The sequence below is a fragment of the Mastomys coucha genome, unplaced genomic scaffold (assembly GCF_008632895.1).
Source record: "Mastomys coucha isolate ucsf_1 unplaced genomic scaffold, UCSF_Mcou_1 pScaffold15, whole genome shotgun sequence".
NCBI lineage: Eukaryota > Metazoa > Chordata > Mammalia > Rodentia > Muridae > Mastomys > Mastomys coucha.
Window position 1 is genome coordinate 98638709 of NW_022196897.1, and position 13187 is coordinate 98651895.

The 13187-nt window shown below is 40.5% G+C and overlaps 1 protein-coding gene across 12 annotated transcripts in view; it reads left to right on the forward strand.

Moving 5' to 3' along the window:
* Positions 1-13187, forward strand: part of Fmn1 (formin 1) — a 370679-nt gene that overhangs the window by 181752 nt on the left and 175740 nt on the right. For 11 of the 12 annotated variants that reach the window (XM_031371363.1, XM_031371365.1, XM_031371369.1 and 8 more), the window contains one exon: positions 4098-4248. In XM_031371363.1, coding sequence (XP_031227223.1) covers positions 4098-4248 — 151 coding nt within the window. Of the gene's footprint in view, positions 1-4097; positions 4249-9356; positions 9569-13187 lie in introns of those variants that run through there. The other variant, XM_031371377.1, reaches the window with a different exon arrangement.

Genomic DNA, 13187 nt, shown 5'->3' on the forward strand with positions numbered 1-13187 from the left:
TCAAACATAATATGATGAATGCCTCGAATACACAAGCATGGAGCATCTTGGGGAATTTGTCTTTGCCAGTTCCTCTAGAACAAGGAATGTATTCAGGATCAGATTCCTCTGCAACATTATCTTTATGGACTGTAAAAGAGTCCCGGTCTAGCTAAGCTAGGGCCCTCTCCAACACCACTGTATTAGTTGAGTAATTATAAAGAAATCGGAGCAGAGTCTGCACTGTTGGTTCACTGAGAATTCCTACAGTGTCTTTTATGATATCCTTTCTTAATTTTTGATAACCAGCCTTGTGATCTTGTGTTGGTCCTGTTTTTTTTTTTTTCCCACTTTTACTATGGTGAGTACCTTAGGAAAATGTGTAAGAATTTATTTTGGTCTGTGGACTCAGAGATTTCCATCTATCCTGGCAGTGAGGGTATGGCACAGTGGGGTAGCTCATCTCCTGGTCAGGAAGGGGAAAGATAGAATATAACATTTGAGCTCTGAGCCAATGGGATGATGCACTGATATTCAGGGCTGATCTTCCTACCCTTGGTTAATTCTCCCTGGCAATGTTCCTATAGACATATTCAAAGGTGTGTTTTGTTAATCTTTTAGAGGCTTCATGGTGAATCTGTATATTTAATAGTTATGTATGCTTTTCATGACTCATAAGAATACTGAGACTTGGCTTAGTTGTTCATTGTTTAGATCATAAGAGAGTCTTAAAATATACCCACCCCACTTTTGAACTCTGGCTCCTAAGATTTCTTTTACATCTGTATTCCTTATTGGCCTTCAGAGAAAATACCCAAGTGAGGCCAACTGTCGTGGAGAATACCTTCATTTGTCTATGTTATTAAGCTGGATCTGTAAGGCAGAAAATCATGATGACTTGAAAACTTCCATACAAAGAAAGTTACAGTTAGATTTCTTGCTTCATTTCTGAATCTCTCAAAAGAACAATGAGAAAGATACTGACTTATTTCTAGGCCACAATCTAGTTTTGAAATTTATTTGTTTGCAAAAAAACATATAATAATAACAACAGCAATTTAAAAATTACATTTCTAAGGTTATTCCCCAATTCAGGATTTTCAGGCTTAAGTAAAATTTTGCTTAGAGAAGGGAAGATAATGAACAAAATAACATATGATTCACAATTACGAAAAAATGGAAATAAAAACATGGAAACCACTCTAAGAACAGGGGAAATACCACCAGAGTAAGCATGTGACGAACCAAGCTGCTGCCGAACTTCATACTGACCCTAGTCTTCTTGCCAAAAAATAAGGGTCAAGAGTTGACATGTGGAAATTTCTAGATACATTGATGTAATGCTAATAAAAGTGCCGTATAATTTCCCAAATGAATGTTTGGTGGTTTTGTTTTGGTTTTTTAGACAAGGTGATCCTAAAATAGTTCCCAGTACTTAAACCTGAAGTGTTTGCATCCCATTTCTCATTTGAGATTGGGATATTTCCTAAGCGATGATTTCCCAGAACATTTGAGTCGTGTTTCTTTATTAGTGCTCTCAAGCCATTGCACAGTCACCCTGGAGTGAAGGATCCCACCTGTTAGCCCTAGACTAGTGTGTCCTGGTGGCACATGTGACTATCTCACACCTGTTTCTCACTTGCATGCCTCACTCCATTCCCCAAGAAACTTCATGAGCATTGAGCAGCGCCATAGACATAGCATCATAAAAGCTGAGCTCTGGGAGGGCAGGCCCATCATCCACTCTTCAAGGATGATTTGGGAGAAATCACTGATTTTTTTTTCTTTCTTCCTGTGATTTCCTACTTTTTAAAATGGAACCAGTCAAATGCTCAAGCTTTCCTTAGTGATCCTGGTTAAGCTAGCTCTGCAAACATCGTAAACCTAGAGTTTCACTTTCAAATCAAATGAAAAGTAAATGAACCGGACATGAGGAGTGACTGACTTGGGGCATGTGGAAGCCTTGCCCCCTCTGTGATGTGTTGAGATCTCAGCAGTCACCTCCTGCTAGCATAGTATACTCAGGCTCTGTCACCAATGGTCCCTCAAAATTTTTTCTATACCTCCCAGCACAACTGCTTTGAGTATGAAAATCATGACTTGGTACCAGATCATGACATAATATAGCTCATAATAGTATGACAGATATGTTTATTGTATGGAAAGTAGACTATAAATTTGTTATATGAAGGCAGCTTTAGTTTTAGTTTTAATTGTAGCAAAAATACATAGTGAAGCAAAGGTATATACTATTGGGTATCACGACCATGACATGCTTGTATATTTGAAAAATCAATATAGGAAGAAATTTTCTTGTTTTCCCTGTGACATTAATAGTAACTTGATAAAGCATCTCAATTCTGCTAATTTGAAGAAAACAACACATTGCAAATGAGAGCATATATAGAGAAGCCTGAACACCGGACCCTGAGAGCTGGCTTTGACATACTTGATTTCTGGCAGCCTCTTGTTCTCTGCTTCATGATAAAATGAACTTTCTCAAGAGACTAAAAGACAAACTCTCCATGGATGCTTCATTTGTAATCGCCCTGGGGTGCCCATACACAGTGAAAATGTGTGGTTTTGTGTGGTAGTGTCGTCGCTTGTGGAATGCTGTCAATTGGTACATCAGATGAGCATATGACCAGTCACGTGTTGAAGCCCCTGGACTGAGATAACCTGAGTTAATCCTGAAGACTACATTTACAATCCTCAGAGGGAGTCATGTCTTTACTCTTTTATTTTCAATCTTTTGAAGAATTACTTTGGGCCTGTGAGATGGCTTTACATAATAGGATGTATGCAGTCAAGCCTGGTGACTTAAATTTGATTTCATGGGTCCTGGTGGTAGAAGGACAGAACTGACACAGTCCTCTGACCTGTACATGCATCTCATGGCATACATATCCATTCCTCATATACACATGCATATACATGCTAAGGAATAAGTAAAATATAATACAGTTTTAGAAGGCATGATCGTGCCCATGTATGGAATTGCTTGTCCCATCTCCCTCTCTGTAATGCCATTTCTGCCTGCTGAAAATGCTATTTACATGCCCTCAAACCTCACCTCTAAAAATTCTAGTTCTAAGGGCCTTCTCCAGAGCTCTTGTACTGAACCAATGACCATCATACTTTTTGGATGTTTATGTGAAGATGCGGGTTAAAATACCCTGTTTTTTTTATTTTCTTTTTTAAATTTTTTATTAGATATTTTCTTTATTTACATTTCAAATGTTATCCCCTTTCCTGGTTTTCCCTCAGAAAATCCCTTATCCCCTTCCCCCTTCCCCCTGCTTACCCACCCACCCACTCCCACTTCCTGGCCCTGGCATTCCTCTACACTGGGGCATAAAACCTTCACAGGACCAAGGGCCTTTCCTCCCATTGATGACAGACTAGGCCATCCTCTGCTACAAAAGCAGCTGGAGCCATGAGTCCCACCATGTGTACTCCTTGGTTGGTGGTTTAGACCCTGGGAGCTCTGGAGGTACTAGTTAGTTCGTATTGTTGTTCCTCCTATGGGGCCGCAAACCCCTTCAGCTCCTTGGGTCCTTTCTCTAGCTCCTCCATTGGGGACCCTGTGCTAAGTCCAATGGTGGGCTGTGAGCCTCCACCTCTATATTTGTCAGGCACTGGTAGAGCCTCTCAAGAGACAGCTATAACAGGCTTCTGTCAGCATGCACTTACTGGCATCCACAATAGTGTCTGGGTTTGGTGGCTGTATGTGGAATGGATTCCCAGGTAGGACAGTCTCTGGATTGTCATTCCTTCAGTCTCTGCACCATACTTTGTCTCTGTAACTCTTTCCATGGGTATTTTGTTGTCCATTCTAAGAAGGACTGAAGTATGCACACTTTGGTCTTCCTTCTTCTTGAGTTTCATGTTGTTTGTGAATATCAGAATACCCAAGCTACAATTCACAAACCACATGAAATTCAAGAAGGAAGACCAAAGTGTTTTTTGACTTTCAAAATGCATAAAGTGAAAAGGTTCTATACGAGCTTTACCAGAGTTTTGTATTTCTTTAAAAAGTGAATTAGAAAAAGATTTCATCGTATTATACTCTATCCTACTTTGGTTCCTACAGTTAACTTGATGCTTTCTTTTTCAAGCCAAGACGCCACACCAACTTTATGGGACTCCTTAGAAGAACCTCATATTAGGGACACCAGTGAATTTGAATATTTATTCTCCAAGGACACAACTCAACAGAAGAAAAAACCCCTGTCAGAGGCCTACGAGAAGAAGAACAAAGTCAAAAAGGTACTGTGCAGTCATCATTGTAATCGCATTCATGTTGCAGTCCACTACATCCTGCTTGTTGGTGCCCTCTCCCCAGAAAATGATCCAAGTCTTGAATGGGAAAAGAATCCATTTGTTTAAGAAATCTGAGCTTACTGCTTTTGCTTTCTCTTCTGAATTTTTAATTGTTGTTCTGAACTGTTGTTTTAGTTAGGGTTACTATTGTGATGAAACACCTTGACCAGAGACTTTGGGGAAGAAAGTATTTACTGTGTATATGCTTCCTCATCACTGCCTGTCACTAAAGGAAGTCCAGAACTCAAACAGGGCAGGAGCTCATGCAGAGACTATGGCCTTGCTCCTCATCGCTTGCTCAGCCTGCTTTCTGAGGACCACTGGCCTGGGGTGGCCCCGTCAACAGTTGACTGGGCCCTCTTAAGTGGATAATCAATTCAGAAAATGCCCTATAGACTCGCCTGCAGCTGGATCTTATAGATGCATTTTCTCAATTGAGTTACTTTGCTCTCCAGTGGCCCTAGCTTGTGTCAAGCTGACATAAAACTAGCCAGCACAATTACAGTCATTAATTCTATTGGAAAATGTGTTCAAATTGCTGTTAGTGAAAATAAGTTTGTTTCACCAAAAAAAAAAAAAAAAAAATAGGTCTCATAGGCCTGTGGTGATTGCTAAGTTGGTAAAGTGCCATGTCACTAAGCACAAGGACATGCGGAGCAAAGCCAGGTATAGCAGACTGAGTGCCTATAATATCAGCATTGAAAAGACAGAGATAGGAGGGTTCTTGGGGCTTGCTGACCAGTCACTGCTGAGAACTCCAGGTTCAGTGAGAGAATCTGTAATTGAAGATACCCAGCCTCTGCCCTCCAAATGTACATGAGCAAAGATATATAAGCATTTACTCATGCATACATGAATATGTACACATACATGTAAATATATCTCATTCATATATTCACTCATAGACCCAATTAGAGTGTGTAGCACAGGGCATTGTACTAGGCCTGTGCTAGAATATGCTAGAGGATAGTGTGTATTCATTTAAATGATAACAATTAAGCAAAATGGAATGTTCAGTCTTTTAACCACACTAGGTACTTTTCTTCAGTAGCTACTAAATATGGTAACACAGTAAGTTCTATTGGACAGCTCGTTGTAAATATTAGCAATACGTAAGATGGGGAGAAACTAACCCTAAAATGGTCATTGGCCTGTGGAGTTTAGCAGTCATTAATACAAGCAAACCTCTGCAATCTGCAGTAGAGCAAGGAGAGAGATCAGCACAGGCAAGGTTTGCATATGGTGGGCATAGGGTAGGGCCTGCAGTTTTCAATAGAGTTTTCAAGACAGGTCCCATTGGGAAGGTGACTTCTGTGTCAACACATGAGGATTTTAAAAACCAAAAGCTATTTTTCATCTGTAGAACAACTTTACCATCCTCAAGCAATCAGGCTGATGTGCGGACCAATCACACCTCAGTGTAGGACCCAAGGAAAGCTTGCTTTCTCCCAATCCCTTAGCTGTAACATGAAATAATCTGTTGTGGTTTAGGCCCATTCAGGAAACCTTTGGGTCCTAGGGTGGTGCTACTGGACTCTTTAAGATGTAGCACCCAGTAGAAGGTGTTTGGATCACTGGACCATATGCCCTCAGCAGACTGAAGGACTCTAGCCTCTTCTCAATACCAACTCATGAGGTACAGAGTGCAGTTGGGTCTGCCATGCTCTCCTGCCCTGATACACTGTCTTTGCCAAAGGCCCAACACAAAGGAGACAATAGATTTTGACATAGAACATACAGAGCAATGGGTAAAAATAACCCCTTTCTCTGTCTCAGTTATTTGCTTCGGGTGTCTTGCTATTGTGCTAGAAAGCTGACTAATCCAACAACCACACAGCATAGCATGCCCTTCTGAAATAATGAAATGAGTTCATATTGTACATAGTCCATAGTATGCAATCAGTCCACATCGTGTGATGGCTGCTCTCATGATTGTTATGGTTACTGGAATCACTACAATTCCTTTGCATTCATGTTTTACTAACAGCAGAGTGGTGCTAAATACGGTGAGCCCTGGGCCAGTTGCCACTGGCTCTGGTTGTATTCCTTCTCATTTTTCCTCTTTCCTATAAAACATGATGATCAGTACCAAATATACTTAATTAGGGTGCTGTCAAATCTATGGGGATCTGAGAAAGATACAAGTGTATAGCAGATGGTGTTGCTGTTATCAGTGTTCCTTCTTAGGTGCTGGGGTTCATGTGCTAGTTCATACTCCCTCTGCTGATACAAACATATCTATATTCCATGGAATAGGCTGTGATCTACAATTCCTGATTGTAGTTTTGTGTTCTAAGTTAAGTTTTCTCATGGACCTGCCTAAAACTATGATCAACAATTTTCATCCTTCAAGTACACTAGAAGTATTTTATCATGAGAAAGTGTGATGTCAATAATTAGATGCAGTATTGAATCTTTAGTCTTTTTTAACTTTTGATTATGTGCATGTGTATGTAGTTGTGTGTGTAAATGTCCATAACTGTGGAGGCTGAAGGAGGGCCTTAGATTCTCCGGAGCCATTGTGGGCTGTCTAGCATGAGTGGAATCAAACTCAAGTTCTCTGGAAGAGCAGCAAGCGCTCTTAACCACTGCTCCATCTTTCTAGTCCAAAGAGTGACTCTTAATTTAAAAGTACGTACCACATGAAGCAACTGGGGTTCTTCTGTAAGAGCAGTACCAGGCAATAGTTACTGACAAACCATGAATGTATTCCAGAAAAATTAGGTTCTTACAGATGGTGTGTGTGTGTGTGTGTGTGTGTGTGTGTGTGTGTGTGTGTGTGTGTGTGCGTGCATGCGTGTGCTGTGTGGCAAGACTGGCTTTCTAGATACCATTGGTCATTTTTTAAAAAGGCAGAAAACCCCTGCTTTCCAAGGAGTCATAATTTACCTCTGTCAGCAAGGCTTCTCTAACAGAAACTCCCAAGTATTGTCTTATGCAATATCATATTAAATTCTTCTGTGTTCTCCATTTCTTCTTCAATTGTATTTCTCTTTTTGTTTCTCTCTGGATGTTTTGGTAACATGTTGTTTCCTCCTAAAATGAATTATTTCTGTTTTGGTAAGGAATATTTGTTTTCAAATATGTTAACAATTGGTCATTCATTTGAGTTTCTTATCTCCTAATTGTGTGCCTATTCAACAGTTGATTTTAATTAAGGCAATTAATCCTTGATTATTTGTTTTGTTGCTCTGTCTGAAGGAGAAATGTGCTTCCTTTGAACTCTTTGAGCATTCTCATTGGGGAGGTTCCATCATAGAATCTACATGTACGTGTGTTATGTTTGAGGGTTCAATGCAAATGGAGCTGAAAATTCTGGGTCTGGTAGGCTTAACAGGAGAGATGGTGTTTGAAGTTTTCAGTGAACTTTGTAGCCTACCTTAAGTTGAGGTTTTTAAGTTGTAAAGAAAATTAAAAAAAATAAACTAAATCAATCCCAGAAGACTGCAAACCCGTCCTTTTGAGTCTGCACAGCCTCCATGCCTGTGGCCAGATTTCAAACATCAAGATGGATCCCTTGGTCTCCTCTAGAATCAGATGTTTATTTTCTTTTCTCCTGAAGAGAAGATGAAAGTGGCTTTTTCGAGGACATTCAGCTTTGGGGGCCAAATCTTTCCAGACTGATCATGAGATAGTCTCCATGTGAGAAGACTACATGAACACTTGCCAAACAGGTCTTCTCTACCTGATCTGGACAGAGAAGCATGTGTGTCGGATATTGAAACATCCAGCTTTCTGAATCCTGGGAGGAGGGGCTCAGCCAACATCAAGGTGGAAATATCCAAATCTTTTTCAAATTTTTTTGTAAGTCGAACTGGAGTGGGTCCTTGCGTGTGCATCAGAAAGGACGGGGCTGGTTGTTGAGTCTCCTGAACTCAGCGAAGTGTGTCTAAGACAAGCTTTCTATCTCTGGTTACATTTCCCACTGTTGATCCTGTTTTACACTAAGACAGACATGGATTACCAAACCGGGCAGAAATCTTCTACAATACATAGTGTAAGAATCAGAAGGAAGCCCACTTGTAGTGTTGTTCTCTCTCTCACTAAGACTTAGAACAAAGCCTGGAGTGTAGTGACTTGTAGGGCTTTCTTTGCACATCTCTAACTGGGAAGGTGTTAATGACAGTGAACACTGGAGAATATGCACAAGAGCTTCTGCATATGTCTGCAGTTCCTGTTTAAATTCACCACGTTGTTGGTAGTCACAGTTTTCCCTAAGAAGACTCAGTTGAAGTGGATGAGGAGGAACAGCCATTGCTACAGGAGTCGGGACACAGCTACATGTGATGAAGTCTAAACTGTTTCTTTCATTGTAAGATTATACAAAGTGTTCTTTAGTACTCCAATTTAAAAAAAAAAAAGATTCAACCTCCTGAAGAAAAATATGTGCCTTATGTACAATTATTGAAAAGAAATACATAGATTTTAATTGTGGTATTGCCTTTGACTCAACCCATTGTAGGCATGACAGCATTGCATCCTCAGGGGGTTGCCATCCTTCCTGGTCACATCAGGCCTATCAGCCACTACAAGCACAACAGTAACCACACTGAGATTCATAATACCACCACCACTGGTACAGTCTTTATTATTCCTCTTTTCATAGCAGATGACCTTCCCACAGCATTCATATATCTACATATATGCATTTACATACATATGTGTATTTATATATATACATACACACATATATACAATATATATAATATATATATATAAATATATAATCAACTGTAGCATAGCTGTTATGGGAATACAAGGAAATTATAATTATGAAAATGTTTTTAGGCATCTTAGAACTTTATGTTAACTTCTGTATAAACTATTGTCATGTCAAAGATTTGGGAAGAAAATATTGCCAGGTGTGTTGAGACATACTTGTAATCCTAGCGCCTAAGAAACTGGAGGAGGAGGATATAAGTTCTAGGCTATGCTATGTTACATGAGACTGTGTCTTTAAAAAAAAAAACTTAGAAAAGAATCTAGAACATCTCTGGACTGTTCTCATTTTCCAGTATTTATGGAAGCATACCACAACTTCCTATAATGACACATTCCAACAGTACTTCATCTTGGGTTGGCTTGCGTTGTCTTTCTTGCACTGTAAGATAAGTGTTTACACTGCTAGTGTGTCCGTGTTTACACTGTTCCTGAGTTACATTTGTTCCCAAGCAAGAAGGTCAGAGCCTTGACGGGGATCCAAGGGTCTGTCTCTGTTGTCAGAGCCTCTTTTCTCCTGGCCTCTGTCAAGGAGGTCACTACGTCGGTAAGCTTCCCAGTTATGTTCTAAACTTGCTTGACAGAAAATCTGTGACACCCGCCAATATCCTTCTGCCCTTGAGATCCCTTGATCTGACTTTGAATTGTGAATTGTCTGTTTGTTTCCTCTTCTCTGAGATGTATAAAAAGCATTCTCTTCCCTCTGTCTCTTCAGTAGATGTTTCTTCAGAATTAATGAGATACTGGCTACTTTCTCTGAGCCCTTTGGGGGAGATGGGCTGTGATGGCTCTGCAGATGATATTCTGTTGAAACTTTCTGGTGCCAAAATCCTTCAACATTGATTGTAATTTGGTCACTTTGGCGAGGGTTGTGGCTTAAATGCTCAAGTCCCAGACTTTGTGTCTCATTGTAGAGAGGAGGGGAGAAGGGTGGAAAGAGAACATTGCTTGGAAGCCTGTACGTAAATTTATAGAGTTTTTATAACCTGCTGCCCTTCCAAGTTTATATTACTCCAGCTTTTGTAACAATGATAATTTCTCTGGGCTGCCTTGGGGAGGTATCTGTATTATTTTTCCCCTGGGGGTGAGGATAAATTTGTCCACCTTTTTCACATTTCTCTTGTGTTTGATAAAAGCACGTGGGCTTGAGTTGTCCTGTAGAGAGTGCCCATGTGTTGATTGTACTAATCTGTGCCCTGAGAATATCAGTACTTCATCCAGATCCCTGGAGTAGGACCTGGAATAATCAGGGCTTTCCTATTCTGCAGTTATCAGACCCCAACTAGCCAGATTTACCCAGAGGAAGTGAGAGTTTCTCCCAGACAGGTATCAGCACAACATTTCTACCTTTCCAGTTTTATTTAGACTTGAGATGACCCCCAAAGTTGGCTTGCACATCTCCATTATCAGCCTGTTTTTTAAAAGTGGGTAACGCTTATCATATATTGGCATCAGTGTTTCTTTTGGAATGTCAACCCGGGATACTGTCCTGGAGGTTGAGCATTGTTTCTCCAGTTGGCTGTTAAAAGAATAATTTCATCTAGGTTGTTAACTCGGACCAGCTCACGCAGAACTGTCAATACCTCCTGAAAGCCACAAGAGGGCACCTTACAATGAGAGTCACAGCTAAATTTCTTCTATCCCGGAGACAGTAATGGAAGCCCAGGAGGCCAGATTTTACAGCACATTATTCTGAATTCTCAGAGCCAAGTGCATATTAGAAAAGCTTGTGGGTGTCAGTAAATTAAAAACTGCTTCTCGGCAGAGTTGGAGCGCTTGGAATGAATGACTGTAGTCTAAAATGGATGAAGTATGGGCCTTGGCTCTTTTGGAACTAGTTCCAGAACCTTTCTCTCTTTCTACCATAGCTTTAAAATCTATATAAAGACAGAAAAGAGTTATTTGAATATTCATTTGGGTATCATTTAATTTAAAAGTACAAGGTGTGATTAGATACCTGGAGGTACATACACTCAGAGAAAACTAGTTAAATCCAGTGATTTTTTTTTCTTTTTAAAGTAGCCTGGAAGTTCATTCATTTCTCCCAAATGTAGGCCCATGTAGATGGTGACTATAGGTAGAGCTGGAGAAGGGGTAAGGCCCAGTAGCCATGCTGGGGTGTGATGGTGGCAGTGACTCTTCCAGCTTCCAAACTTAAAGAGAAGTATTTTGAAGATGGGAAAGTAGAATAAAAGGTCCTATATATATACTCGAGTATATATTTTTATATTTTTATATATTTATATATTTCATCATGTGGATGCTGCACACGAAACTGGGAAAAGCTTTGCAGGGCATACTCATCTCTATGTACATGAAGGCCACAATAGCCATTTCACCACCCCTGCCCCCTCCTCCCAGCCTACTGCTTATTGTAATCAGAAGCCTCAAGTACTTTGGATTTTGGATTATTTTGGACTATGCATGCTTTCACTTGTAGTAATAATGCTAAGAGATGTTTACCAATAGTCTAGTTGCTGAGTATGTCTTAACTTAGTTAATTTCACAAGACTTGAAGAAGATGGTTACCGTCTTAGTCCCATTTTGTCATCAAGGAGATTGGAGTGTAGAGAGATTGGGTCATTTGCCCAGTATCACACAGCTCATAAGCAGCAGATCAAGGATAGACAGCTCAGGGAGGTGTTCTTAGTTACATGAAAACCAGTGCATTCATCTAAATGTAACTACAACATTGACTTCAGGGTCACTGGGAAAAATCAGAATGCCATTTCCAGTCATTGTCTGGTTTGTAGGTCTGACCCTAGCCAAGAACCTAATCCTCGATGAGGCCTTTCAAGTCTCTGTATGGCAGGTGTCTGTCAATAAATGAGCTTCAATTTGAAGGGTTCCAAGGCCCAGATGGTAACTCCGAAGACTAGAACACTTAACATCCACCAGCCTTAATTTAACTTTCTGTGTGATCGGGCAGCTAGACAAGGCAATCCCACCCGGACCAACGTCTCAGTCCTCGTAGAGCATTCTGCAGACTCAGCTGCCTTACAGCATATGCTGTGTCATATGAGTCACGGATACTCATAAGGCCTCAGAGAGCAACTGTGATTTTAATAACCTCTAGCTTTAACAGAATTATTTTAACATATAGTTCTTTTAGGTACTGGCAATCTTTGGAAAATCGTAATGTAGACTTGGAGTCAGTTAGCTTGCTTTGAAGATAGCTGACTAGAGCCTGTTTTGTTGTTATTGTTGTTGATGTTGTTTGTTTTGTTTTGTTTTGTTTTTATCATTTATCATTTGTAAGTAGCATAACATCTGAAGAGGAAATTTAAACAACTTTCCAGGTACAAAATACCAGAATTTACCTGCATGTGGAGACCTTGTCTCACAGACGTTTTGAAACTGAATGAGTATATTGCAGACCAAGTTGCAAACACATTTCTTTCTCTAAAGATGCAACATTCCTTCACCACAATTGTCCATGTATACAAAGAGTACTTGGCAGCCATAGCCATTGGTAGAACTGGTCTGTAACCACTGGGTTGGCATGGCTCTTAATCACCCCACCATCCCCACATCCAGAGGCCAAGAGTTCAGGTTACACCAGACAAAGCTGTTCCCTTACTTCCTAAGGAAGCCTGGTTTAACCCCAGTACTGTGGCCACACTTGTAATTTTTGATAAAATACCTTTGACTCGCTGTTTGATTTCATTTCGGCCCGACCTGAGTTCTCTCCAGCTGAGGCTAATTTGCATGGCTGTAAACACGGGCCTTACAAAGCTCACCAACTGTGATAAAAGCAAAAGAAACCTGAGACCCCTGGAAACTCAAAAATTGGACTTTGGTGTCTAAGGCTGACTCTGAGTCACACATCAGCCCCGGAGGCTGCCAGCCAGCAGCAGCTAAAGAAATGTTATTCTGATTGATCTGATTAGAACTGCAAGGTTAGCCATGCTCAATTTACAAAGACAGTAAGAGAAGAAATCATGTGTACAGTCATGTTATGGGTCAGTGAGGCCCCTGCCAGAAGTTTGAAAAGCCGGAGTTCTGCCAGGACCCTTATCAGATCTCCTCAGTAGGGTACAAATGGGATTGGAGGTTTAGGGGCCCTCCGGTGAAATGAATGACAAAGGAGATTGGGCTCTCAATGAGTCATGCTTGTTTCCAGCTGAATTCCTTACCTGCCAGTCCCTTCCAAGTGAGTGTCAGAA